The 27,464-nt window shown below is 40.3% G+C and overlaps 2 protein-coding genes across 3 annotated transcripts in view; one reads left to right on the top strand and one right to left on the bottom strand.

Annotated features, from left to right (window-relative positions):
• The window catches only part of IFT140 (intraflagellar transport 140), an 84,692-nt gene that overhangs the window by 39,739 nt on the left and 17,489 nt on the right, over nt 1–27,464 (top strand). The window lies entirely within an intron of this gene.
• Nucleotides 62–27,444, bottom strand: TMEM204 (transmembrane protein 204). Its single transcript, XM_058035919.1, has 3 exons — nt 26,780–27,444; nt 13,857–14,012; nt 62–2,197 (listed from the first exon to the last, which is right to left on the bottom strand). The coding sequence occupies exons 1-3, from the start codon at nt 27,057–27,059 to the stop codon at nt 1,953–1,955; spliced, it is 681 nt and encodes a 226-aa protein (XP_057891902.1). The 5' UTR covers nt 27,060–27,444; the 3' UTR covers nt 62–1,952.

Here is a 27,464-nt window from a genome sequence, read left to right as displayed (position 1 = left end):
ACCTGCAACCTTATGCTGTGTCTGAATAGCAAAAATGTCATCACTAGAAGAACCTTCACAATTTTATTTATACATCTAAAATAATCACATCAATACTGAGTGTTACAGATTTACCAACCCCATAGGTGATTTTTAAATTTACATGTACATTATTATAATATGGATATTGCAATATTAGAGGAAATAATATAATGTCTCTTAAATACTCAAATATTTTATTTTAAAAACACTGCATTTAATCATAACATATTATTTCTGGAATTCCTTTTTTTTCCAGAAAATTAATGCAGACAGATGAATACTAATCTTGGTTTTTACAAACCTACTGCTAGAAGGAACTCTTTTTCAGCTTTATGGTATTTCCCCTGACAGTCTAGAGCAGTGCAGTTGCTCTAGAGCATCAGTCTCTGTGGAGTGTTGCTCATTTGGAACATGGTGCAAAGCAGCAGTCAGGGTTGAGTTTCTTATCACATCCAAACTGAGTGCAGAACAGAATTCAAGAGCCAGCTTGATGATCACATTTTAACAAAGTGTAGAAATAGTGATAAAGAAGCAAAGCAGTTTATTCAGCTGGGAGCAAGACAGTAGTCCTAAGGAATTTCTAACACTCACAGCTCATGGTCCCTCAAACCTATCACCAATTTTGCTTAGAGCAGCATTCTGAGAGTACTTACACACCTGTCATTGCCTCAGGTTCCTGTATCCCACATATTCCTGCATAATAATTTTTGACGTGCTGTCTTTCTTTCTGAAAATTGTATGCATATGACTTTTATGAGGCCATGTGCTTCTCTGGGTAAGGCTTATAAACACTATACCTAATTCTAGAGGCATTACTTTTTCACTTCATTATCATATTAAGTTATCAGGCAGGTTGTTTTTAAATCTCAAAGTCCTGAAGTCCTGTATATTTGTCTTATTCTCCAGTCTGGGTGCTTGAGTGGCAGCTCTATTCTCCAATATTCCCTGTGTTATGTGGCTCTGAGCATTGCTGGGCAGAGCTGGTGTCCTGTCATAGCATTCTAATGCTACAGCAAATGTTATAACTAGCTGGAGAGAAAATAAACCAATTTGGGCTGGAATATTTCTTGTAATTATTCCCAACAATGTATTTTAATCACATATCTGATTCTTAGGGAGTTCTGGTAGCTTCCTGTGGATATTTTCCTTCAACGTAATATTGAAACATTTTTTCAGCAGCATTTGTGGCCTGTTCTAGCTGTGTACCCTTCTCATTTTTAATGTCTGTCTACGCATAAGACACTAGCAAACCTGTGTCTCAGGATACAAAAGAAATGTCTGAAAAAAATGCAACTTAATTCTTCTGCAATCCCTTTCCTTACATGAGAATAGTTAGAGTTGCTTTTGCTTTTTACTCTCTGGTCTGTTCTGGGACTGGGAGCAGGTGTTGCAGCTAATGAGAATCCGTTCCTTGTAGAGAGGTGAATGGAAGGACTAGAAGTCATGAAATTTGGACAGCTTTTAAACCCATCACTTTATCTATAGTGAGTTTTCTGCTTTTGCAGATTGCCTGTTAACTCCCAGGCTATTGTCATTGGTCTCCTATAGCTTTTTGTGTTATTTTTAAGGAACAGAAGAACTTGATGCAGACAGAGAAAATGTGTTTGGTTCCCTCTTTCCTGTATTCTCATTGCACACAATTGGTATCTTTTCCGGCTGACCCTGCTGCCATGCAGCCAACCCAACAATTCTGTGCTGTACAGCAGAAGGAGAGTGCAATATAGTATTTTATATATTTATATATATATATAAAATTATGTGTTTTATACATATGTATATAGATGGAGCCCATCTGAATAATGATTGAGGGCCTCTGCCCACACAAGTGAACATTGTGATGTCTTTCAACCCTTAAATTATAGCATATATTTATAGAAAATAACTCCAATGCAGATCTCCTTGGAGATCTTTCACCTTTCAAGTGTGCTCTTTCAGCACGGTGACTCGACATAGTCATTTTCCAAGCCCTGGCGAAAGCGCGCGGTCAGGGTGCGGCTGATGACGATGACGCGGGGCGCCATGCAGTCCTCGCGCCGGTGCAGGATGTTCCAGATGAGAATGGCAGCTGCCAGCGTGGCCAAGAGGCAGGCTCCGATGTTCAGGTAGCAGGACCACGAGAGGTTGGTGTACGGCCCGATGCGGTAGAACGTCACCAGTCCGATAACCAGAACAAAACCTGCGGACAGAATGGCAGAGTTACTTTGAATTTGGCAGAGTTACTCTCTTGAATTTCTGTAGTGGCAAAATGCCACAGAATCTCAACATTTACTGACTCACTCATAGGTCCCTACAGCCTTTCCATCCCTATTATGATGTGCTGGATGTGTTTTTGAAGGCATATTTGGGCCTCATGACACATTCAAAGAGAGTCCCTTAAACAGAGGCTCAATATTAAGTTTTAATCTGTTCACTCTAATTAAAATTTTCTACACCCACTGACTTGTATTTCACCTTGGGTTTTTTCTCCCAATCATTTGAATCACTTACACAGATGTCCTTTTTCTTCCTCCCATTGCCAAAAGAGAAAACAGCTGTATTAATGATGATAATAATAATAATTTCAAAATATCTTTTTTTCACAGTTTATACTCTTATTCTGAAATTTAAAATGTTTATTAAAGCAGGCAACTATGTAAATTGCAAAGATGATGAATAGCTAAATATCTTACAGAAATAATAAAAAGCATTGTATAGAAACTTAAAAAAAGGGAAGGTGAAATAAATGGAACTTTGTGGTCCTACTTTTTCCTGCTGGAAAAAGGTATTATGAGGCAGTAGTAATGCCATGTCTCCAGAAGCTCTTGACGGCAAAGTTTCTATTGTCCTCATAACTTTAGACACAGTACTAAGTTCCCTAAAAGGTAGGTAATATTAGAGTAATAACAGTGCACTTGTCCAGCATTCCCATTCAGATGTCACAAAGCGATTTGCAAAAAAAAACCTAAAGGAAAAAAATCTCAATCTCTTTGGTGGTTACATTACTGATGAATAATAGTAATGTTATTTCAGAACTGAGGTGGGGTAACTGTTCTAGTTATGCCAGAGACCCATGTTAGATCAAGGGGCAATATGCATCCCTTTACACTTCCTTTTTTATGTTACACCTGCCCATTCCTTGAAGAATGCATTGATAACCACATGATTACTTTTCTGCCCTCTGTTTATTGTATTATCAGAGAACCATACAATCCCAAGATGATTTGGGTTGGAAGGAACCTTAAAACTCATTGCATTCCACCCTCTGCCATGGACAGGGACACCTCCCGCTATCCCAGGTTTCCCCAAGGCCTGTCCAATCTGCCCTTGGACTCAGCTAGGGATGGGGCAGCCACATCTCTGGGCACCCTGTGCCAAAGCCTGCCCACCCTCACAGGGAAGACTTTCTTCTAATTTTTCATCTAAACCTGCTCTCTGACAGTTTGTCCCTCCATCCCTTGTCCCCAGTCCCTCACCAGCTCTCCTGGAGCCCCTTTAGGCACTGGAAGAGGCTCTGTGGTCTCCCTGGAGCCTTCTCCTCTTCTTGAGGCTGGACATTCACAGCTCTCTCAGCCTGACTCTGGAGCAGAGGGGCTCCAGCCTAGTCTCTCTTCCTGCACCTACTGTCAAACAAAACTACTTTTCAGCTTTTTAAAAGAAATTCATGGATGTAATCAGATTGAAACAAACAAAAAGAGGTAAATATGCCTCACTAACAAAAAAAAAAATTTCTCTCTGTTATCCTGCACACTTCCTTAACTGCCACCATAACAAAGGAATGTCACTGCCAAAATGACCCCTTCATGAAGGAAGACTGGAATAAATAAATATTCATGAACTGCCAGAACATATCTGGACACCATCTTCCAAAGTTCACGGGCAAGGAGAAGTCAAGAGCAAGTCCCAGTTGCTGCTTGCTTTTTTCTCAGTTAGCCACAGTGCCTGTGCCTGCAGACACTGTCCCCGTGGATACATGGCAATCGTGTGACCCCTGGCCCTGGTCCTTGATTTTCCATGAAAGAGCACATCCTGAGTGTGCATTGTATCAAGCTTTTTTCTTCAAAGAGTGCTAGTAATGCAGTGAAGATGGAAAAGACACAAGTTGCATACAGATAAAAAACACAGAAGAGGGAAATGACATACAAGTAGGAGGAAAAAAATCAATCATTACCTAAAGGTGTGACACTTGTACTATTCTGAGAGTCAGTAAAATGAAGGCTGAATCCGCCTCCTCATAATACAAACACTGAATGAATATTCCTTCAGGAGCTGTCTGGCATCCTTGGTTCTCTTGTGTCTACCTAGAAGGTGCTTTGTAACAGGTGGTGGCATGTCCAGAGAGGGTTTGCAGTGAAGCACTTCTCTCTCTGAGGACAAATAAGGAGAAATAGGTTCTTATGGGAGGAGTAGCTCTTTACTGCTCTTTCCCCACTCTGATGTTAAAAAAGCCTAATGTACTGTGGCTGGGTTTTAGGTTGTTGATACAGTTGTAAGGACACAGTCACTCCTTGGTTTTTTCAGTAAATCTGGTAGTTATTTTGTGGTTCAGCTTAGTTATAAATAAACAAGTTTTATTTGGAAAGAATATGGCCATGTGAAGTGCATTGAGTTGTAGAAATCACTGATCCATACAATAATGGTTTGCCATTGCAAATAAAATATTTTCCCTGCATTTCCAGTGTCAGTCTCCAAATTCAGTTTGTCCTGAGGCAGATGGTAGAGAGTGGGAGATTAGGTTCTGTTTTGTGAGTGAAGGTTTTTTAAACTTTCCTCTGAGATGGCTTGGTTCCCCATCTGTGGAGCCAGGATGATACAACTTCCTGTGTTTATTTTGTATTTCAGAGTATTGGGAGCAGAGCATGCTAGCTGTGATATGCTTATAAAGAATTTGGATGTCTACATCTTCCTTTAGGTCTTATAAGGATGATAGACACTGATACTGCTTTCCAATCCACTGTTCAATGGATGATAGATAGCCATTTTCTTATGAAGGTGGGAAAAGAAGAGGAAAGGCAATTCTTGCACCTCCTGCAGCTGAGTTGACCAGCTTCATCTCCTCGTGGTTTAAAATTGGCAGGAAGGAGGGTATTGATATAAATCAAGAAACCTATCTTACTTAGTTTGGCACATGAGAAGGCTTTATGTAATCAGTTTTCCTTTTCAGTTTTCCTTTCAGAACTTATTTTAAATTCATGCACACTTTCACAGGGAATCCATAAAGTGTTATTTTTTTTTTTTTTTTTTAAGTGTGAAGAAAATCATAAAACCTTAAGCAGGTAGAATTTTGAGCAGGAGCTGTTTGGACCAGTGACCACTCACAGGTGCCTCTAAGGGACAGTTATAAATATTAAGTGCCTACTTCCCACTATCTTGCAGTATTTTTTTGAGGCTCTCTTGGCAGAGAGACATGGGTTCAGGAATACCAATTACACTGAGTAAACCTAATGCTATGTTGTGTCTTGCAGCTTAATTCCCACTGTAGGAATATTTTCAATATTTAAAAGTTTTTCCAAATACCCAGCTTTTAATGAAATTATTTCACTTTCTTGCTTTTGTATTACTTATGGCAAATTACTGTCCTAAATGGCTTAACATCTCCGTGTTCTATCTGATGGGGCAGTTATCTACCAGGGAAAAGCACTAAGGCTTCCTTCCAGGACCCCAGATAGAACTATTTTTGCTAGGAGGACTATTTTCCTTCACAAGCCCTTTGCCTGATCCCTGCTCAGAGGAGCAGTCATGCAAGAGGCTTTATCTCCTTTCCCAGTTCTGTGCCCATGGCTGAGTGAGGTGGAGGGACTGGGTTTGAGAGCTCCCTGAACTGACAGATCACAGGAGCCAGTTGCCAGAGCTCTTGAGTGAAAATGTGCATTCTGCTTCAGATCCTTTGCTGTAGTTTAGAGAGGAACTGACATAAGAACAGACAAACACATCACAGAGGCAACAGAGGTGGAAGCACATTACAGTAGAGTTTATACAATTAATTTTACAGTTCTGCAAGAGTCACAGAATAGAAATGTAATTGAGAAAGTTATTTTCCAGCATTCTTATTTCATATTAGCATGGCTTGACGTGTAAATTATAAACGTAGGAACTCCAGAGCAAAGGCTGAAGAAATTGTAATAATCCAAAAAACTGAGTTTGCATAGGATGGTGCATTTCAAATTTTGATGAATGCTGCTTTTGTGAAGATGATGATGTGTGAAAACCCCAAGGTTTGCTTGAATGGATTTTGTCTGTAACAGCTTAATCAAACTTGGACTTTTTGAAGCAAAGTGTTCCAATGTGCTACATATGTTTTCCTTGCCTTAGAAGAGTCTTGTTGTCTTCTTGTACACTAGCCAAGAACTGGGGTGGAACATTTACTCTGTCCTCTAAATGACTGGGCAAAATTATGCAGTTCACATATTATACTATAACTATATTTGTGCCATATAATAGTTAGAAGTATGGCTATAAAAATTAACCTTTTTGTAAGAATAGTCTCCAAAGCTTACTGTGGTGATTTTCCCATTCAGATAGATATTTGCAACAATGTCTGAATTCAGTTTCAGTATTCCAATAAAACACCTAGAGGAAAACAGCTGGCTTCTCAGACTATTTCCCATAAAGAGCTCTACTCAAAATAACCAGAAAATTGCTCTCTTTGCCATCAGCATTCCTGAGCTAACAGTGTGAAATACAGGTTGACAAGGGTTGTAGAAGGGATATATTTCTTTAAATTTATTTATGAAAATATTGAACATTTTAATCTGATTTTGTTTCTTTTCTGTTTTGTAATGATGACAGGACTTTGAGATACATGGCTCAATTTCCCTGAATTAATTTAAATCCATAAATCAATTTCAGATAATTTTACTGTATATTGTCACAAGACTGCGCAGAGGCTACAACTTCACTAAAAATCCTGATGAGATTGAAGTGCTTTTTTTCCCCATTGAACTGCTGTTTATCTCTAGTTGTTTCCCATCTGCAGCAAAACAAGCTGGGAGGGGGTGGCTTTTCCGCTGGGGAAGGAAACAGATAACGAAGCCACTCAGAAGACTTTTGGTTGGAACAGTATTGACTGGTAGTGGGGGTGGGTTGGGAGAATGTTACTTTTTGAACTTACATTTCAGAACTGTATGCTGGATTTCCTGTTTGACTGAGGCAGAACTCTAATAGTCACTTTTTTATTTCTGTGATAGTTTGTTGATGTTTTTTTCTGACACCCCTGGATTCTTACTCTTCCTTTTTATTAGTATACTGATAGTGCATTTGAAGAAATACACATTGTTTTTTCTAGTTTACCAGAAAGTCTATATTGGGACTTATAATCCTCCTCTTTACAGCTTGTCCTGGAGGATGACTTTTGCTGTCATGAAAAGGGAGAAGGAGGAAAATAGAGCAGCCAGAGTGTTGAGAATACACTGCCTACGTTTGTGCAGAACTGCAAACAGAGAAGGGAAATATTTCACTCCTTTTCTGTGTACCCCATCAACTTTCACAGCGACTCTTTTAGCTGGGATGAGTCATATGCCTCAATGGGCTATTTGTAGGAGCTCAACTCTATTTATCAGCATGAGACAGATTCACAAAGTGATTCCTATAGGACTTATGCAAATTATTTATAAATACCTTTTCTTGTATCAGCTTGGCACAAAAGAAGTTTTTATAGTTGAAGGCAAATATGGGGCATCTGGAACAGTCATGTGCTCTTCATTGTAGCACCAGGCTGGATGATGCTTTGGTTTCTAACACCACAGGGAATTAGAGTGTGACTATTAGAGTCAAGTGACCTTTGAGGTTTCAGTTGTACATTAAGTACAATAATTTGTTTGAGATTGGGGGTTTTTTTGTTTTTTGTTTTGTTTAGTTCTAATTTAAAATTTCCTTCCAAAGATTTTGGTAGCATGTAACATCTTAGAATTAAACATGTGACTAGCACAGCTTCTCAGGGGCAATAAGACCCTTTTGTTGCTCACTTTTCTGAATTACAAGGGCTTTCCACTTGTGTTCTTTGAGCTTGTCAGTCCTTGTCCATCTACCTGATGAGAGATGTAGTCAGTGTAAGGCAGTGAATCCTATCTTATGTTGGAAATCTTTAACCAGTTTAGGTCTATTAACAGTGAACTGCTTTTGTTTGTTACTTTTTGGAGGTTTCCTTAGAAAGTATGCCAGTCTTTGAATGGAATGGTGAAAAGTATTCCCAGTGAACTAGGCAGAATTCCTCTTGGGCAGCTGTTTAAATAAGGAGGAATATGCAGACTCTCACACTTGATATCAACTGTTAGCATTGCTTGGCCTCTTGGGTTCTGAGGCAGCTGGAGCAAATTAAAGCTCTGCTTTAATGTAGTAGGCATCATATCAGGCACAGCTATGGGCTCCTGTCTGGAATAACCATGGAATGTTTTGGGTTCAAAGGAATCTTTTAAAACCACCTCTTTCCAATCCTCTTGCCAGAAGGCAGGAACACCTTCCACGATCCCATGTAGCTCCAAGCCCCACTCAGCCTGGCCTTGGACACTTCAGGGATCTGGGGGCAGACACATCTTCTCTGGGCACCGTGTACCAGGGCCTGCCCATCCTCACAGGGAAGACTTTCTTCCTAGCATGTAATATAAATCTTCCCCTTTCCAGCTTAAATCCATTCCCCTTGTCATTGCTGTCTGTCCATGTAAAAAGTCACTTTCTGTCTTTTGTTAAGCACCCTTTATGTACTGAAAAGCCATAATGTTTTCCCCAGAGCCTTCTCCTCTCCAGGTGAGCAGCCTGAGCTCTCCCAGCCTGGCTCCAGAGCAGAGGGGCTCCAACCCTTGGAGCATCTGTATCACCTCCTCTGGGCCCACTCCATAATAATAGGTCCTTGTCTGTCTCATGCTGAGGATCCCAGAGCTGCAGGTGGGGTCAGCCTGAGCAAAAATAGCTGTGCAGAGAGAAGTAGTTATTGACAGATGATATTTTTGGACATTTCAGCATCATCTTCTGCTTTTATTGTTCAAGTGCTCTGTTCTTCTCTGGATACATCAGAGGGTAAGAGCTGCTTAATTGGATCCAGCAAGGCAACTGGGTTTGAAACAGTTTTAGGAGACATCTCCATATATATATAATGTGCATGTTCATAAGCAATAAAGTGAATATTAGTGTTGAGATACTTCCTATCTCACACACTTTCCTCTGCAGTACACGTTCCTTATGCTTGCATATCCAAATTATATGTGTTAATATCCAAATTATATCTTTTAATAATTTTTTTTACCGTATTTCTGATCAGAATATGTGCCCTTGACATTGAGATGCTACAAGAATCTGCCTGCTGCTCTTATCAGAGTTTAGCCTTAAAGAATACAGGCAGATCTTCCTGCTGCAGCTATACCAGATGAGGAGTTCACCACACTTCTTGTGAGCTACCATCCCTCCCAGTTTGCTGGTTCAGCTGCTCCTGGGAACTATTTCCAACAAAATAAATAATATAGACATCCAGTTTTTAGATCTTTGCAGATATGCTTCCTTTTGCAAATGTGCGAAAACAAAATCACTTTATTGTGATATTTGTGGTCTGCATAAAGAATGGGGAAGTTTGGCACTGAGGGTGAAATAAAATTGACAAATAATGAAAACATTTAGCACAAATCAAGCAGTCAGATTCTCTATGTTTGCTATGACTTTTAGATTTTTAGGTTACTTAGAGCATTTCATTTACTTGCTTCCTTTTCAGGAAGTTTTAGGTTTACAGTTCCATAGAGTTCATCTTAGAACAGATCTGGCTTGAGGTTATATCATGAAGCAAAAAGGTGGAAGGAAGTAATACAGAACTCAGGATCACACTGCTATCAACAATATCTTCAGCCATGTTTTCCAGTGGCTGCTGTGCTGTTCTTTTCTACATAGATATTTTCTGGATATCAGCGAATCTAAAGTGGTTGGAGAAGATTATTCAAAAATTGTCTGATTTAATTTTAAGAGCACAGAAATTAGAGTATACCTGAGCTCAGCTTTTCCATGATGCATTGGGGGTCTGGAGTGAAACACTTTCATCTGAAAAACATGTTGGGCAAAGCTGGAATGCAATGCTTGAAATTCAGGAAAGATGAGACTAATTTATTTGGCTGTAAATGACAGGCTCAGTGGGAATATGAAACTTTTTAATCTTCAGGATGTTATGTATTAAAGTTATTTAATGCTGAAAACAGACTGGCAAAATATTAATCATGATTCAGGCTTATTGCAGTCTTGGACATTCAGAAACCAGGATGAGATGTAATGTAAATGATATTCTATCCCAGATTTTTCCTATTAAGTTTCTAGTATTTCTCTCTAAAGTCTGTGATAATCATCACTGGATAAGATCAAGACTTGGCTGGAGCCCCTTAAGGCCTGATCCTGTCTGGGAGGTTAATGTTTGTAGTAATTCAATATCCTCTGAAGTGCATTTTCTTCCCTGTGCTGTTAGTATGGATTTCCCTTTCCAACAGCCCTTCTGTTGGCTGTTATCCATCCTGTATTCAGCACATGGAGTTTGTAACAGGTCCTTGGAAAAAAACAGAAACCCCAAAACCCTCTAGAGGAAAATTTCTGAGCGTTGACACAAAATTCCATGTAAAACGCTGGTTCCATTTTCACTAGGAACCTTTTCCAAAGCAAACAGATCACTTCCCTGTTAACAGGGAGGTGTGAGGCTCTGGAGCTTTGGAGCTGTGTGAATCCCATTGCTGTCCCAGACAGCATTGCTGTTTCCTCTCTTCTTTGCTTCCTGGGGCTTGATTTTGTGTCAGAGGTCCATCCTTTTTGAATGACTGTCAAATGCTTGTGAAGGTGGCAGAAGTGAGGAAGTGGTGGAGTCTGGAGCCTGCAAGCTCTAGTGGATCTAAGATCATTGATTTGAGCTTGTGATAGACTTTGGAGATAATACCTAGCACTCTTAGTTTTGCAAGCCAGCAAGGACTTTTGTTCAGGCCATGGGAAACTGTAATGAAATCCACACAGTTTCAGTTGAGTAAAAACAAGAAAATTGTGGGTTGAACCTTTCCCCATAACACAAGATTTCAGTCTACCAGTGACCACTGTGTTCTCTTCAGCACTTGTTGGCATATTCCAGGATGAAAGGTAGAGATCAAGGAGAAATTGGAATTAGAGGGAATATGATTCAAGATAATTTCTGAAATTACTGAAAGGATGAGGAACTGCAGAACAATTCTTCAGATTATTTGGGTTTTGAAAAGGAAAAAACAGAAGGTTGGTGCTCGTGTTCTTTCATTTGAAAGTGATGATATAAACAGAAGTTTCACAGCCAGTGCTACAGAAATGTTTAATAAGATCTAAGTTTGTTTATTCTTAAACATTACCTGCCCTTCTCACACAAATGATCTGTCTGACCTAAAGTACCTTGGCTTTAACTCCTCAAATGAAGCAGGAGAGAGCCTTGCAGGGGTTTCTCTTGGATTGTTTGCATGGGACAAATGCTTTTAAATACAAGTGTCATATTTACTGTTCTGAGGTTTTTGCTCCATACTGCTCCTTTTCTTTGAGAATGACTGAGAGGTTACTGTCTCAGAGTGGAGACTCAGAGCCTGACAATCACCTGTGGCTCATATGACGTGTGGTGGCCACTGTCTTCCCCTTCAATGTGGAACTCTCAGTCTCCAGATGCAGCAGCAGCCCTTCATCAGAGCAGTGGATTTGCTGAGCTTTCTCACTGCACATGGGTTTTGTCTGATTTCAAAGACACATAATCTATAATGTCCAAAATGCTATCCCCTGAGCCCAGTCCAGGGAGTTTAGTGAGTGCAAACTCCTGTTTAGTGAGCGCAAATTCCCACGGAATCAGCAGTTGATGTAACCCTTTTCTGGAAAACTAAGGTCTCCAAGAAGTCTTATTTTATATTGGGTTAGTGCAGATATGGCTTCTTCCCACTTTTTTCAAAAGTATGCATTCTAGAAGACTTTAGGTTCTGGATATCAGGAAGGAACTTGTTTAAACAGAAAGTTACAATGAGATAATGAGATGTAAAATGAATATCATGACTTCAAGGCAGAAAACCATCTGATGATGGTAAAGGAGAGTGTGGCATAATTGCAGAGGAGGCTGGGGAATGGAGCAGGGATAATCACTGTGTTATTTCTGCAGATTCACACAGCACAATGTCTGTCCTCATATCATCACAGGCTGCAGCTCCATCCCTTCATGTCTTTTGAACGCAGGCAGGCAGATTGACATAGGCTCCTTGATCCAAAAGCTTCTTCAGCCATTCTCATTAGTGTTTTGTTAATCATTCTGACTGTGGCTTTTCTCCCATGTCCCCTCCCAGCACTAGGGATTTCAAGGTTCAGCTTGCATAACAGGTAATAGCAGGCATTTCCTCCTCCTGTGTCGGGATATCCTGGCGCCCTTCAGTCTCTCTCTGACTGTGTTTAAAACAGACTCCAGCACAGGAAAAAAAAAAAAAGGCAAAAAAAAAGAGCTCAGTCTAAAATTAGCAGCCATGGTAGAAGAAAGACCCATGGCTGTCCCCTGTGCTGTTTGTCAATGAAACAACACATCCAAACAGGGCCAGAATGCATTTCCGCTCTGGAAAAACAGATCACGTTTGGAGAGGATGGGAGAGTACAGCAGGCATCACGCTGAAAGTCAGGGAGAACTATCCAGAAGGTATCTACAGTTACACAGACACAAAGGGGCTCTAGGGAGGGCTTTTATGGCAAGGTTTATATCTGTCTTTTGGAAGCACTGTCTCGTGCTTGAGGCACTTGCTGCACCTGGAAGATGGGTCGGGTGTTTTGAAGGTTACAGAACCTCTGCAGTCTCCTCCTACCATGTGGATTTCAGGTTCCTCATCCTTAGTATACCTAAAAAAAACCTAACTATTTTATTGCCATGAGACTGTGCTTAAATCACCTAGGCCAGATTCTGATCTTGTCTTTTTGAAAACCTGAGGTCTCCGTAGTTTTATGCCATTCTTAATACTTTGAGTTGTTAAAAGTCACAATTAAAACTTTAAATAAAGTGGTGTTGCTTTATTATAACCCTACATTCTTTACATTAAGAAAATATATATTGTGTGTGTGTGTGTGTGTGTGTGTATGTATGTATATATATATATATATAAACGTTGTATTTTTAATCTGATCTTGTAATCAGCTTGATTGTTACTCCATTAATGATAAGTTTCCTGCATGGATATCGTCTAGGATTGGATTCTTACTGTCATGAATGCTGAAGTTACTTACTTTATGTAATAATGAAAGGTGTTATTGCAGAATGTTTACACTTTGCTGCCACTGCTATCAAAATGGAATTGTGATAAACCCATTTCCTCTTTTCCTCATGCAGTTCTGTATACAGTCCATGAGAACTGCTGTGGGAATTTTATTTATAGCAGTCAGTGGTATGAATTGACTTTGGCTTTCTTTGCCGGATTGCAGATGTATGTTTGTCAAAATCCAGCTGGTGGTCATTGAGTAAAATTCAGTTAGCTAAAATAAAATAATCGTGTTTTCAACAAGGCTTCAAAAATTTGCCCAGCCCTTCCGCTCTGCCTTCTTGAGTTCCTTGAGTATATTTTGCCCTGCTAAATTGTGGGATTACTGTGTATCCAGTTTGTCTCTTATGTTTGCCTTCCTGGTTTCATAGGAAATAATAAAGGCTTAGGGTTTTTTTGGTTGCCAGAAGCTCATTATGATACATCCCAGTTAAAAGCTTCTGTTCAGGTACTGCAGAATCTCATGGGGAGAGCTTGTTGGAGACAATGAACTTGCTTTTAGACATAAGCCTTTTTGTTATGCTTTGTCACTTGAAGGTGTATAAAGTAAAAGAAACACTTTTCCACCTGGGTTTAGGAGAGACTGAGCTCTTTTCCATCAGTAGTAAGGAGTGGACTTACTGGCAAGCTGGAACACAGCAGCTATGGCCTCCTCCCACCACTGGGTATCCTGGGAGATGATGGGGAGCTCCATCAGCCCCAGCACGAAGAGGAGCTGGCCGGCAGTCAGAGCCACCGTGGCAATGAGGTTGCAGGCACGCATCATGTCAAACTGCACTAGGAAAACAGAGGCAGCAGAAAGTTACAATAGTATAAAATCATGAAAAAGAAAATCCTAATTGAGCAGAAGTATAAAGTTTGTCAGTCCACAGCAAACAATTCTTAGACAGCAGTCCCTTCTCCCAGCAGTCCCTTGTTCTAACTGCCTTTCTTGTGGTCTGATTAAGAAAGGATTTTCTTCAGGATATGTATTGATTCCTTCCTTTAGTTGCACAGCATCCCATAAGTATTGCTTCAGTGCATGGAACAAGCAGCTAATTTCCCAGACTGGCCCACTGGTGGTGCTGGAATTTTCTTCACTGAAGATTCTACCTAATTCATAGCCAGAGTTGTTTGGGGCAGGATTGATGTTTGTTTTTTGTGTGACACAGAGTGAAACAGAACCATAAATAGTTTTTCAAGATCCTAAAATAATAATCATTGCTAGAACACACCAATAACACCCTGAATTTCTTTTTCCCCTAGTCCTTCTGTATTGTCCTAAAAAACATCCTGTGGATTTTAATGCTTGGGTTTTACTGGTTTACAGAAGCATTGTAGAGAGGATTCTTAATTTTTACTTTTTAAATAATTTATTAGTCTTTGGGATACACTGCAAAGATCCTTGTATTTCCATCTGTGTAATGAGGGAGATGGTTGAAATGAAGATATCAAGGCTTGGCAGTTCTGAATGAGGTGTTAAGGCATAATCTGCATGTACAGGTAAAAAGCTAGTTTTTAAAATAGGGTGTGTGAGAGTGTGTGTGTGTGTTTAAATATATATATATATATAAATTTCATATATATCTAACAGTGAAGGTCTACTCCTGACCACCTGGCCAGGACAATGATAGTGATGAATTATAATACAGGAAATTAAGGGATATCTCTAGATCAGCTCCCCTGGGCCTTAAGAGTGATTTTAAGTTTCCAGACATCAACTGGGAATACCATACAACAGATACAAAGTGATTCACAGAGTTTCTGAAGCATGTTGAAGGTAACCTCGGGTGCAGGGACAGAAGGACCAACTCAAAAAGGTGCCCTCTGAGATGTGCAATTTGTAAAGAGAGACTTGTGGGCAAAGTGGTGGCCTCTTAATAGTGCAGGGACCAGCACTTCTAAAGCATAGGGAATCATGCAAGCAGGAAAGAAGGAGGGTCTGGCTGAGCAGGGATCTTCTTGAGCTGAAAAGGAAAGTGTGTAGGCCAGAGTCTGTACTGAACACCATGACAGGGAAGATGACAGACTCAAAATAAAACCGACGTTGAATGATGGCAGTATGCCCAGGGCCTGGTGACCAGGATGATGAAAGGCCTCGAGGGCAAGACACGCAAGGAGTGGCTGATATAATTTGGCCAGTTCAGCCAGGAGAAGAGAAGGCTGAAGGGCGACCCTGTTGTATTCTGCACCTTCCTCATAGTGGGGAGGTGCTGGTCTCTGTTGTCTGGTGCCAGGACCTGAGGGAGTGGCTGGAACTGTGTCAGGGCAGAGTTATGTTGGTTATTAGGAAAAGGTTCTTCCCCCAGAGGGTGGTTGGGCAGTGGAATAAGCTCCCCAGGGTAGTGGTCATGGCTCCAAGGCTGCCAGAGATGTGGTTTGTGTAGGATGCTCTTAGTGATCTAGTGTTTTAGTTTAAGGTAGTCCTGCAAGCAACAGGGAGCTGAACACAATGATGCTTGTAGGTCCCTTCCAACCTGAGATAATCTGTGATTCTCTATTAAAGAACAAATGCAGCAATGATTACACACACGGACATCCACAGTCTTGGCTAGAAACCTGATTAAAATGTGTCTCCCAGCTGGCTGCTGAATGGCTTATATCAACTGCAAAGTTGGGTACTTTTAGTCAGACTTCTTTCCTGCTTTTCCTGTTAACCTGATGGATGCCCTGTTTTTATCCTTTTCCTTCTTCTCTAGCATAAGGTGGGAGTTACAAATATCATTGTTCCACATTGCTTGCTAATGTGTCATTGCTATTGTGAAATAGAAGTTGCACTATGTGTAAGTTGGCATATACCAGAGAAAGACTCTGGAGCAGATTTTTTAGGAGTGCTTTAAGTTTGGTGGATGCACTGACCATCAGAAATTCGTTCCTGATCTTCCAGGGAGACTGCTAGGAAATGCAGAAAACAAACCTTGATATAAACAAGAGTAAATTTAATTGTGTTAATCATGACGTCTGACCTACTTTTGTGTTTACCCTTTATTTTCCCTTCATTGCCTGTCTTCAGGTTCCCGTGTTCTAAGTAGCAACTCATGATTTAATTAAAATGTAATAAAATACAGTATTGTATCTGAGGAGTTAGTTAAGAACCACAGTCCATTAAACTTCTTCCATTGAATAAAATATTAAGACGGTAACATACTAAGTATTTTTGGCTTCTCCTAGTGAGTTAATTTCTGATCAGTTACTCAGAAAATTTGTTCAAAGATTTTGTGTTTAACTTCTCAAGTTGCCCTTTTAGCATTGGCAGCATTTCCATCTCTTGCCATTTTGAATGCTAGCAGATCATGAAACACATTGGATGGATAACAGAATCACAGTCAGATGAGCTTTTTAAACACCAGTAAACTTTGAACATTCAGAGTTTCTATTTTTCCACTCAAATGGACTTCTATAATGCTATGAGCACCAGTGCTTGCTGAAGAGATAGTAATGACTTTCAAAGGAGAAGTGCCCAAAGTAAGAGCAGGTTTGCAACCATTATTAGTACTTTCATTTAGTGACAGAACTATCTGTAGCATCAAATTAAAAAATTGTTGCCATAATGGATTCTCTTGCCTTGCTTGTATATAGTATGCAGGAGCTCAAAAAAAAAAAAGCCTCTGTGTACAAATAACCTTTAAAAGTCTGAAGTTTATGCCAGAAATACATACTGGCCCCTGACAGAAATTAACACCGAATTTTTGCTTTTGCTCCTGTTTGTGACTTTTTTAACATTTAACTTAAAAAGTATTACAGACTTAAAGCTTTGCCACAGGTGATGTTATATCATGCATACTAAAAATAGTATGTTTCTGACTGTGAGTCAGTTGAACTTCAGATCAACTCAGTTGTATCTTTACAAAACAGTTATTTGATCATTGTCCTCTCCTGCAGCTGGAAGTGCATTGAATGGGTAACATGATCTCTGCTGCTGTTTGTAAGAACTCCACACTTAGGAATGTTTCTTGGCCCAATACACTACCACTATTCAGAGACCTGTGGAAATGCAGTGGGTGTTTTGTGTAGCTGCTCCTGTTAACCAGAAAGAAGGTTACGCATGGTCCATGGAACTGCAGCAGGCTGATGATTTGTAGAATAAGAAGGACGTAGCTGGTATGATTTCATTAAATGTGAAGAAAATTATGTTTATAGAATAAAGTATTACAACCTGAGTACCTTCCCATCTCTCACATGAGAGATGTTTATTCTAACAGGTTTAATGTATGATCTGTCATCTTTTGGTTTTGTTCTAGAATTGCAATTATTCCTCTTAAGGGAAAAAAGCAAACTTAATGCTCATTTTCAGGCTAAACAATTCTATGATTCTGGGATCATCAAGTCAAGCCGTGCCCTCAGCACTGCCAAGGCCCCCCCCCAATCATATCCCCAGGTGTCACATCCACACATTTGTTAAATCCCTCCAGGGATGGGGACTCCACCCCTACCTTGGGCAGACCGTCAATGATATATAACTCTTATAATAATGCATAAAGTCCATTCTTCTTGCAGTAGAGCTTGTTAATTGTATTCAGCCTGAAAATGTGAGGTGACTGTGCTTCCTTACTCACCATTGTGACTTTGCATGCTGTCAGCTCAGCACATTGTAATTGTATTTTGTATGTACACAACCCTAAGCTGAGCCTCTGCGCCAGCATCTCTGGCCTCTTTTTAGTGATGACAGCCAATGGACAGTGTAGATCAAGAAAGGGAATTGAGTGTGCAATGTTTAAGTATTTCTTCAGAGCTCAGCCCAATGCCGTTGAAGAGGGAAACCTTGTTGAGGAAGGCCAGGCCACAAAGCTGTTTTCCTGCTTGAATGATTGCTCAAACCAGGAATAAATATTTATAATATCTTATAAAACTGGCTGCAATATAGTTTTGGTAAAAGCTGTGAAATTGAGTATTTACCTTTGTGCTCTTTTACTCTATTTTAAATTATATGTACAGCAAAAATGCCTCAATAGCCAGCTTTAGTCTATTTTGATGAGTTTTCTATAGATTTAATAATTAGTACAAATTTAGGACCAGCTGTTCAGCTATTTCAGCTTCATTTATAGTAGCCATGATTCCAGTGTAACTTTTTGTGGCCACTCCAGACTTCATTAACTTTTGCGCTTTGTTTGTTAATGACAGTTAGTAAAACCAGATGGTCATAGTGGGTTTAGTATCTGCACAGTTACTGGTGGCATTTGTGTTAACCCCTCACTTCTAGAATCTATTGCCTAAGACTGTTCTGACATAGGTATTTTGGATATTCTTCTTTTCTTTTTTTTTTTTTTTTTTTTTTTTTTGTCAAACTCATTATTGTTAATGTCAGTCATCTCTTGAAATTTAACTGTGATGGAGCTCTCTGTGGCCAGAGGTGGATGTTTCCTGTAGCTAGAGGTCAATAATTCCAGCACAATAGACCTAGACACTGCAGGAAGTGTTCATTCCTTTGTGTGTGCATCTGACAGGTGAAAGAGGGAGGACAAGCCCTCCATCCATACCTTTTCACCTCCCTTAAGATGCAGCTTGGCTGTTGAGAGCTGGAAAGGATTGGAGCTGAATGGCTCCAAAAACTCTGCTCTAAGTATCTATTGTTCATCAGCATACAGTGCTAGTCTCTGCCTTTTTCCTTCTTGAAGCCCACTGTGGGCCCCATTTTCTCAGAGAAGCAGTTCATTCCTGGACAGGGCATCCAGCTGGGACTCTTGTCCAGCCAAGGGAATTGGCTTAATGAATTCTGCCTTCTTTAAAACAGGGATCAATCAAGAGTCAAACCCCAAACTCTAAGGATGAGACCAAGTCAGATTCCTTGTTGTTTTGCTCACTTCCTAAACCATCTCTATCCATCTGGATTAGAGATGTTAATTTGATTTTCTTATTTACAAGCAGCAATTTTGTTGTTTTGATCCATGACAGCCCCAGAACTGTTGGTGTTATGTTCCAGGATAGACCCAGGACAGTTTGCAGAAGTAGGTTAGTCATACTGGAGAGTAATTTGCAATGTTTTGGGATGATGAGGAAGAGTGGTCTCACTGGAAGATCACATTATGTTAATTGCTTAAAATGCAAGCATTTCTTCCCCTTTTCTTCTGCATTGAGGGAAAAAAACAGTTAAGTGGGAATTCAAGCATTTTAATGGTTAAGAAAAATGGCTCCAGATATTTTCATAGTAATCTAAAACTCCCCCTGGGAAAGACCCTCTTGATAAACAAAAATTTTAGTGCAAACTTTAATCCAGCTTCTGTGAGGAAATTATTAAGTATCCAGCCCTGAGAAGAAGCTAATGACCACACATTTATTCAGTGCATGGGGACAGTGAGGATTCCCAAGCATCTCTGTATGGCTTCACAATCTCCTGATGGCCTCTGAGATGCAGGGGCTGACTGGGAGTGTGCTGTTATCCCTGTCCACTGTGGGACACTAAATCTGTTGCATCTCAAAAATGGTACTTAAATTCTGAAATTGCTCTTAAACTCTTAACAATGCAGGATGGGTTATGCTCAGCTGAGGGATGGTGCCACCTTAGCTTGCTGTGAAGCTGATTGCATCTATGATCACATCCATTCTTTAAATCTCCTGAGGGATATTGCTTCTTAGTTTTGTAATGAACGGAATTTAAAAAAAAATATTCTATTGATGCTGTTTCCGATGGTTCTTGGATTTATTAATTACTTGGTGAATTATTGAGGACACATTCTCACATGTACTTGTTTGTCCTTTTAAGTGCTTCATGTTCATACATTACTTTATTCTGGAAAAGAGAATAAATGGTTGTGTTTCTGGACAGAGATTTCCAATTGATTATAGATGAAACTGGTAATGCTCCTTACACTTCAGTTGCTTCACTTACTTTTCTTAGAACCCTTTTTCCATTTCTTGTGACTGTGTTAGACTTCATCTTCTTTTATCTTCTGATAAAAATCTAACTAGATAAGTAATTAGGTTTTATCTAATATAATGAGAGATTCTAACTGAGCATGCCGTTTTCCTCTTAGAATTTGATGTTTTGCTGAGCTGTTATCCTGAGATAAAGAATGCATCATATTTTTCAGCCTTTTGGAGTAATTTTAAAAATCCACATTATAGGGACTTCAGAAATGCAAACCAAGTACCAAGATTAGGAAAAGCCAGAATAGTGTGCTTGAACTTAGATGGATGAAAGGCAACAGTCAGAAAGAGCAAAGCTTCTGTCTTGCTGACTCTTACTTATGGTCTTGCTGTTCAATAACCTGAGTTCTAACCTGGAGAGCTGGATTCAGTATTAATAAATAATTTTAGAAGAAATCTTTAAAATTAAAAAAAAAGCAACACTTCAGTCAAACTTTTGGCAATGAATCATGTGTTTCTTTTGTTCTGGATGACAGCAAAGGTGAGATGTCCTGAACAGTCTCTGCAGCTGCCATGGAAATCAGGTGAAGCTGTGCCTTGGACACCAAGAGAACTAAGAAAGTGCTCTTGGTGTCCAAGGTACAACTGCTCTTCATTTTACAACACAGGCATAGGAGCTCAGCATTTACTGTTAAAACAATTCTGAGATAATAGGGACAATAAATAGAACCACTGTAATTATCAGCATCATGCTGTGCCTCCCAAACCTGTGCTGTATTTAAGAAGCCTTTTAATTTAATTTCTTCTGTCAGTTTAAACATGTGGTATTTATATTGCTAAGCTCTTTGAGTATGAATTAGGAAATTTGTGGAAAAACTTAAAAAGTACTTGTGAAACAAACTAAGCCAAATGTTGGCAGTATCTCAGTGCACCTTTGCATGACTGTGTCACTGAGACCATGGGACGGTTTAAAGAGATGCTTATGTGATGGTCAGAATAGTCACTAATTTTTTTTAAAGTGAAACAGTTCTGGATTTCTTTTTTGCCTCATACCCATTCCACATGATTCTGTTGTTTGCAGGTCTTACTGACTTTGTCCTGAAAAAGGAAGTCTCGCCCACTCTTCTTAAAAAAATCTTTGCAAGTAGCCATAGAGCTTTCAGCAGCAGGAGCCTCAGTACATTCTGTTGCTGGATGAATATCTTAAAAATTATGAATGTGTGGATATTTCAAAAATTCTTTTGTTTTTTTCACCTCCTGGAAAACTTTCTGAAGCATGCAATTTATGCTTTTCTTTTGCTTAAAATATAGTAATTTAAGTAAGAGTTAAGGAAAAGGAATGAAGCAGGGAAAGCCCAATCTGGTTTTGCACAATTACAATAATGTTCTGATGTGACAAACTGGTGGAATCTTCCAAGCCTTTAGGTATTTTAGAACTCAACCATTCAGCTCATCTAAGTGTGAAACTTCAGATTTGAATATTTATTTTGAAAGGCAGACAGATCTTGTTGGGGAGAGTGTGGTTGGGGGGTGTTTTTTATAACAGCTTCACTTGTTACTTTTGAAGACATGGCTCCATTAACTGTTTTCAATATTAGCAAGTGCTTTTGGTTAAGTGATGGGCACAGCTATTTCTGATGAGATATTAGTTGTCAAGATATCATGATTTGCTTCTTTATAAATCTCAGCAGGCTATTCTGATAAATGCATTCATCTGAAATTTTCAAAAGCTCCAGAGCCATTTTCACTCATAATGCTTTAATTGATTTCAAAGTCTTGATGGCAAGAGTAACCAAGCTCCAATTGCTCTGACAATATTTCTGTGCAACACTTGTGGATGTACTGCATTGAAACATGTATTAGGTTCATTTTCCTGTCCCAAATCCCAAGGAGTTTTGCACTTTTCCAAAATGAGTACACAAAATTGCACCCTGACATTAAAATGAGTATTCACTCTAAATTGAGAAGCCATGTCTCTCAAAATTCATCTCTACTGGCCTCCATTATTAAATTAGTAGTGTCACTTATTTAAATGTTGCTCATATTTCAGATATTAGGATGGGAAATCACAAACCCTGAGCTGCCAGCTGCCCGTGCTGCCTCATCTCTGTGTCTATCATGCTATGTATATAATGTGTATAATTAGGTTTGTGGCTTTTTTTAATCTGATGGTAGTTCCTGTGTTCTCCAGATGCACTTTGCCTCCTTTCTGGGTTTCTATGTATGGAAATATAAATATATGTAGACAAGTAACATGTTTATAGCACACTCTGCTGCTTGACTCAGCCTAGCTTCCAGCCAGCCAAATTTCAGAGAAATTGGAAATTTTGTAGACATTGGAACTTCATGTAAATGCAGTGGACATGGACATTAAGGTGAATGGCTGCCTCTGTATCAAACCTCAGCTCCTCATTCCCACTCTGAGCAGCATCCTTCCTCAGCCAGCAAACGTCCCCGTGTCCAGGTGTGTGCAAACCATCACCTGCCCAGGCTGGAGAGGTGTTTACCTGATGTACTGTGGCAGTGATGTGGCTGCTCCTGATGCTGTGCCTCTCCCTGGCATCAATTATACTCCTTGGTAGAACTGCAATTCCCACAAGCAGTACAGCTCTGAGCATCAGAAGCTGAAACACACATCCTGCTGTTGCAATTTTCCTTATGTCTCTTGCAGCCCTGAAGGACCCAGTGAGGTTTTCTATCTTTTAAACCCCTCCCTATTCCTGAATTTCTACATTGTTCCTAATGTTCTTTACACAAGGAGGGACAAAGTGGGACCTTGGCTGATGAATAAATCCTCTCCCTGTGCCCATCCAGAGATAGCCTCAGAGCACAGCAGAACTTAAGGGTATATTTGACCTCTACAGTGTGGTTAAAAATATCTAAGATGATTTCAAGTAATCTAGTGTGTTCATGCAGTATTCCTGGCATGGTACTTGGTCAGGACCTAGGTGGCTTTGAGAAAGGCTGGTTCTGAGAGGCATCAGTGCTGGTGTAGCTGCGTGTTCTCACCACTCAGGGTAGCTCACGTGTCACTCTGTGGGGCCACATCTCTGCATGTGCTGCCCTTGCTTGCACGTGGCATGGGCACAAAGCTCAGTGTTGTTTACTCATGGCCTGCTGTCTTACTCCAGCTCTTATTGAGGCTATGAGGCTACTACCTCTGGGCTTTTCTGAAGCATAAAAAGATGCAGGCAAGAGCAAAATCCTCCAAAATTTTTCAACAGCTCTGAAACTGCAGCTCCATAATCTTTGTCAAATGTCTTTGACTACACTGAGGTGACAGGAGAGTTAGGCTACCTGGCCAGGTTTCCTAAAAGTGTTTGAAGAGGGGCTATACAACCTGAGTTCTCACTGAAGCGTTGAAGTTTGTATCATTCAGTGGTTTGTCTAGACTATAAAAGCTTATATGTACGTCCTCACAGCTGGGCTGATTCTCAACATAGGTGAAGGTTTCAGATCTGAGAGTTTATTACCACTAAAAAAGGAGCAATCTCAGTCCTCCTTACACTTTTATCACTCAGTGTTAGCAGCAGCACTTGTTGGACTCTGATACCACTGCTTAATCCAACGGAGAATATCCACCAAAAACCCTATCCCACCCCATGTCCAAAACTTCCACCCTAACCTGGGGATTCTTTTTGCTGTTAGTAATCTGAACCATCACAGAAGCTGTTCAGCATCACAGGGCGTTGAAAGAGAGGTGCAGGGCTGCACAGCAAGAGGGAGAAAGAGAAAGGTAGATAAAGAAAAGTGAAAGGAAGGGCCTGGGATCTCCATGTCCAGGAGCAGTGAGGTTTGAAGGACAGACTTGGAGTGCTTTCCCATGGAATCATTTGCCCATGCTTCTGATGCTGTGCCTTGCAGAAGTAGTTCACATTGCAATGTTTCATTTCCCTGTATTTTTAATATAATTTACCCCTGCCCCTGGCTTTCTTTTTGGGTTTTATTGACATTTCTAGGAAGAAATCCTTCTCTATGAGGTTGGTGAAGCCCTGGCACAGGGTGCCCAGAGAAGCTGTGGCTGCCTCTGGATCCCTGGAAGTGTTCAAGGCCAGGCTGGATGGAGCTTGGAGCAACCTGGGCTAGTGGAAGGTGTCCCTGCCCAGGGCAGGGGTTGGTATGCAATGGTCTTGAAGGTTCTTTCTAACCCAATCCATTCCATGATTCTGTGATTTCGATGGGAGAAAACAGCAGGCAGAGAAAGTCAGTGAAAAGCAGGTTCTAAGAATGTATTTCTCTTTGCCAGGGAGGAAGCCAGCTCATAGTAGTGTCTCTAGTTGGCTGTTAGATACATACTGCATGTACAGGAGTCTTAAGCATATGGACAAGCAAATTCCCAAAGAGTTTACAGTTTTTCTGTTGAACTGTGAGATAAATAGCTTGCTTCTCAAATATGTTTGTCTGTGTGAGTATATAAATACATTGTTTCACAGAAGCCAGACTGTGGCCTCTTTTGCACTGCTATTACCAGAACAGCTTTTCTGTATCGTTCTACAAATGGCATCCAAAATACTTTGTGGTATTTTCTTCCTTCATATAGTTCTTTTTAGATCAATGTATGTATATGCATACACACACACCCCTGCATGTCTGTGATTTATCTACAACTGACAGATGAAGGATTGCCATAGTATTGCTAAAATAATGTGTGATTTCTGATTAGAGAAATCCTTTAGGATGACAAATCCATGGATGCAAGATCAGGCTCATACCAACCATGTGTACATCCATGGAAACAAAATTGTCATAAAAATAAATGCCACAGTCGTGTTTCCTACTGGGTTTGTCATGACAGCTGCAGGGGAGGGATTTTCCTTTAAATGCTTTATCAAGATTCAGAATTGGCCTTTGCTTACTCTTTGCTTCCAGATTAAATAGAGAATGGATGCTTTACTCCTATACAGATCAAGTCTCTGGGCTTGAAAAGCCTCCTTTAAATTAGAATTTTAACAGTGATTGTCAGATAATTCTTCTGAGCATTCGACCATGCTATAATTATTACTTGGAAATTTTCAAATTTTCTGTCACATTATCCTACAGATACACATCAGAAAGTGCTGCCCAGATGGTTCTGCCATGCAGCTAATATCTCTCCTTGTTAGGTACCACACACTGCCTGGCCTGCACACAGCAAGAAATACAAGCTTGTGTGTTGAAAATGCTGCAGGAGCCAAATTCACTCTGCAGGAGCTCATTCCAGTGCTGAGTACATAACATATACTTTTACTATTTGTGAATGTTACACATGTTCTTCAGGTTAGAATATGGCTTATCAGTATTAACTGGGGAAGTGATCCCAGAGATGAAGCTGCAAAAACACATCAAGGAACTTCTCCCACAGTCTAATCCTTTTTATAGCCATTTATTTTTATAAAAAGTTCTTTCAGTTAGAAGTATTGAAAGGGTAAGGACTTTAAAACATTTGAGAAATTTTCTGGTTTTGATTTATGCAGCTCACTATTAGCAAATGTTCAAAAATGTTTCTGTATAATTTTACTGGAAAATATAATCTATAATGGGTCCACATTAAAACATTTTTAAAAGAAATTCCTCTAATATTTCTTTGGTTTCTCTCCAGAGAGATCTAAGAAATTCCAAGGACCAGTTTCTCTTTCTCCACATTTCAAACCATGAAAAAAATCTGGTTTGAAATAGTGTATGTTACAGATGCTGTAACATACCATCCCTCGGAGGTACCAGAGCTGGTTTTGAGCATCCTTGAAATCTTGGGAGAATCCTGTAGTCTTTTGGGGCATGGACTTTATAGCCATTTGTTCTGTTAAATTCCATGCCCTGAAGGGTGCAGTGGAAGCACTGATTCCCCTTGGAATGGCTGCTCACAGCCCAGCTGCTGGGAGTGGAGGGGGTTTAGGGGAGAAACCTCTTGGCACCAGGGTAGTTGTGGTCCCAGCCATGGTGTCTGCAGGTATTTTGGACAGTCTTTAAGGTCCCTTTCTACCCAAGCCTTTCTGTGATCCTGTTCCAGCACAGTTCTGCTCTGGGAGAGCAGGGTTGCACCATTAATGCTATGAATGTGATAGGTAAGGTTTATTATTTATTAATCAGTTCTGTAATTTTCATGTTATCCATTAATTTTCCCTAGCTCAGTGTAAGCTATTTGCATTCTTCAGATCCCACAATCTGTGAAAGTGCAAAATGAAAAATACAGCATGGGTAATGATTTTTGTAGTCACCAAGTTGTATATTAATTGTATTTTTTCACCAAGAAACATAGTTATACATTTTAAGACCTTTCTCAATTTTACATGTTTTTACCACAACTTTTTCTGATGTTTCTGCTCCTGACATTTCCAACCAAAGCAAATAGAACATGTCATTCATTGCAATACCTTTTTGGGTTTGGGTTTGTGGGTTTTTTTTTAGTTTTAGGGTATTCAGAGCAACTATGGTTGCTGTTGTATAGGGATATCTTATGACAGGAGCCCAGGAGGGAGAAGTGAGCCCAAGATGTCTCTGAACTTTGGGCTTACACTTCCTGGATAATTTTTTCAAAGCAGATCAATTCCTGAACTATATAAACCAGGCAGCACCATGCAGATGACGGTTTTGAGGGAGAATGAGGAGTTTAGTTCACTGGTGGACATCATACTCCTTAATTTCTGAAATTAATTTATTTGGGAATGAATGTGAAGAGATGCTAAGACAGATAGCATGATTTCAGGGTTAGGCCATTGAACTCCTGGGGACCCACATGCACCCTATTAGTTGTGCCTGCAGAGAAGATAAGAGGCTGCACTTACGTTTGACAGTGCTGCGTGACTCCTGGAAGCCAGCTGACTCTGAACCCCAGCCCAGGGCTTCGCACTCCTGCTCCTCTCCTTGCCCGTGCCTGGCACTGGTGCTCGCAGCCCCTCTGCTGCGCTCTGCCAGCCAGCACATCCTCCAGAGCCCCACACTGCGCTTGCGCCCGTCCTCCAGCGTTTGGTACACCCAGTTGGGGGTGAAGGCAGCCGCGTTGTTGAGGATGAGTGAGACCAGAGCTACCAACACAGCTGTGGCTACCAGTTTCTGGACAGTCATATCTGACTGTCAGCTTGCTGCCGGACTCTAATTGCAGACAACACGAGGTCCCAATCAGCTGCAGCACATTGAAATCGGGCTGGGAACCGGCGGCTGCGCTGGGTGTTACGGGGCGCTAGAGGACATCACCGTTCATTCTTGAAGTCAATTCCTGAGGGATTTCTGACCGAGGAAATGAGAATTTTGTGAGGTAGATAGGAGAATTCCATAAAATAAGAACACAAAGAAGCTTTGTTGTCCTTCCCAGCGTTGACTTATCCACCTTCTTGCACTTTGATAAGTAATGCCAGTCTTGTGGTGAACTGGATGACAGGGAGGTCCATTCCGTGTTGGATGGAGTGAATCCAGACAGAATCCAGTCTCAGAGCAGGAGAGCCTGAGCTGAGGTCGGATAGGATGCTCCCT

The sequence above is a fragment of the Melospiza georgiana genome, chromosome 16 (genome assembly GCF_028018845.1).
Source record: "Melospiza georgiana isolate bMelGeo1 chromosome 16, bMelGeo1.pri, whole genome shotgun sequence".
In the NCBI taxonomy this organism is placed as follows: Eukaryota; Metazoa; Chordata; class Aves; order Passeriformes; family Passerellidae; genus Melospiza; species Melospiza georgiana.
Note: the sequence above shows the minus strand (reverse complement) of the source record. Positions and strands in the feature narration are given on the sequence as shown.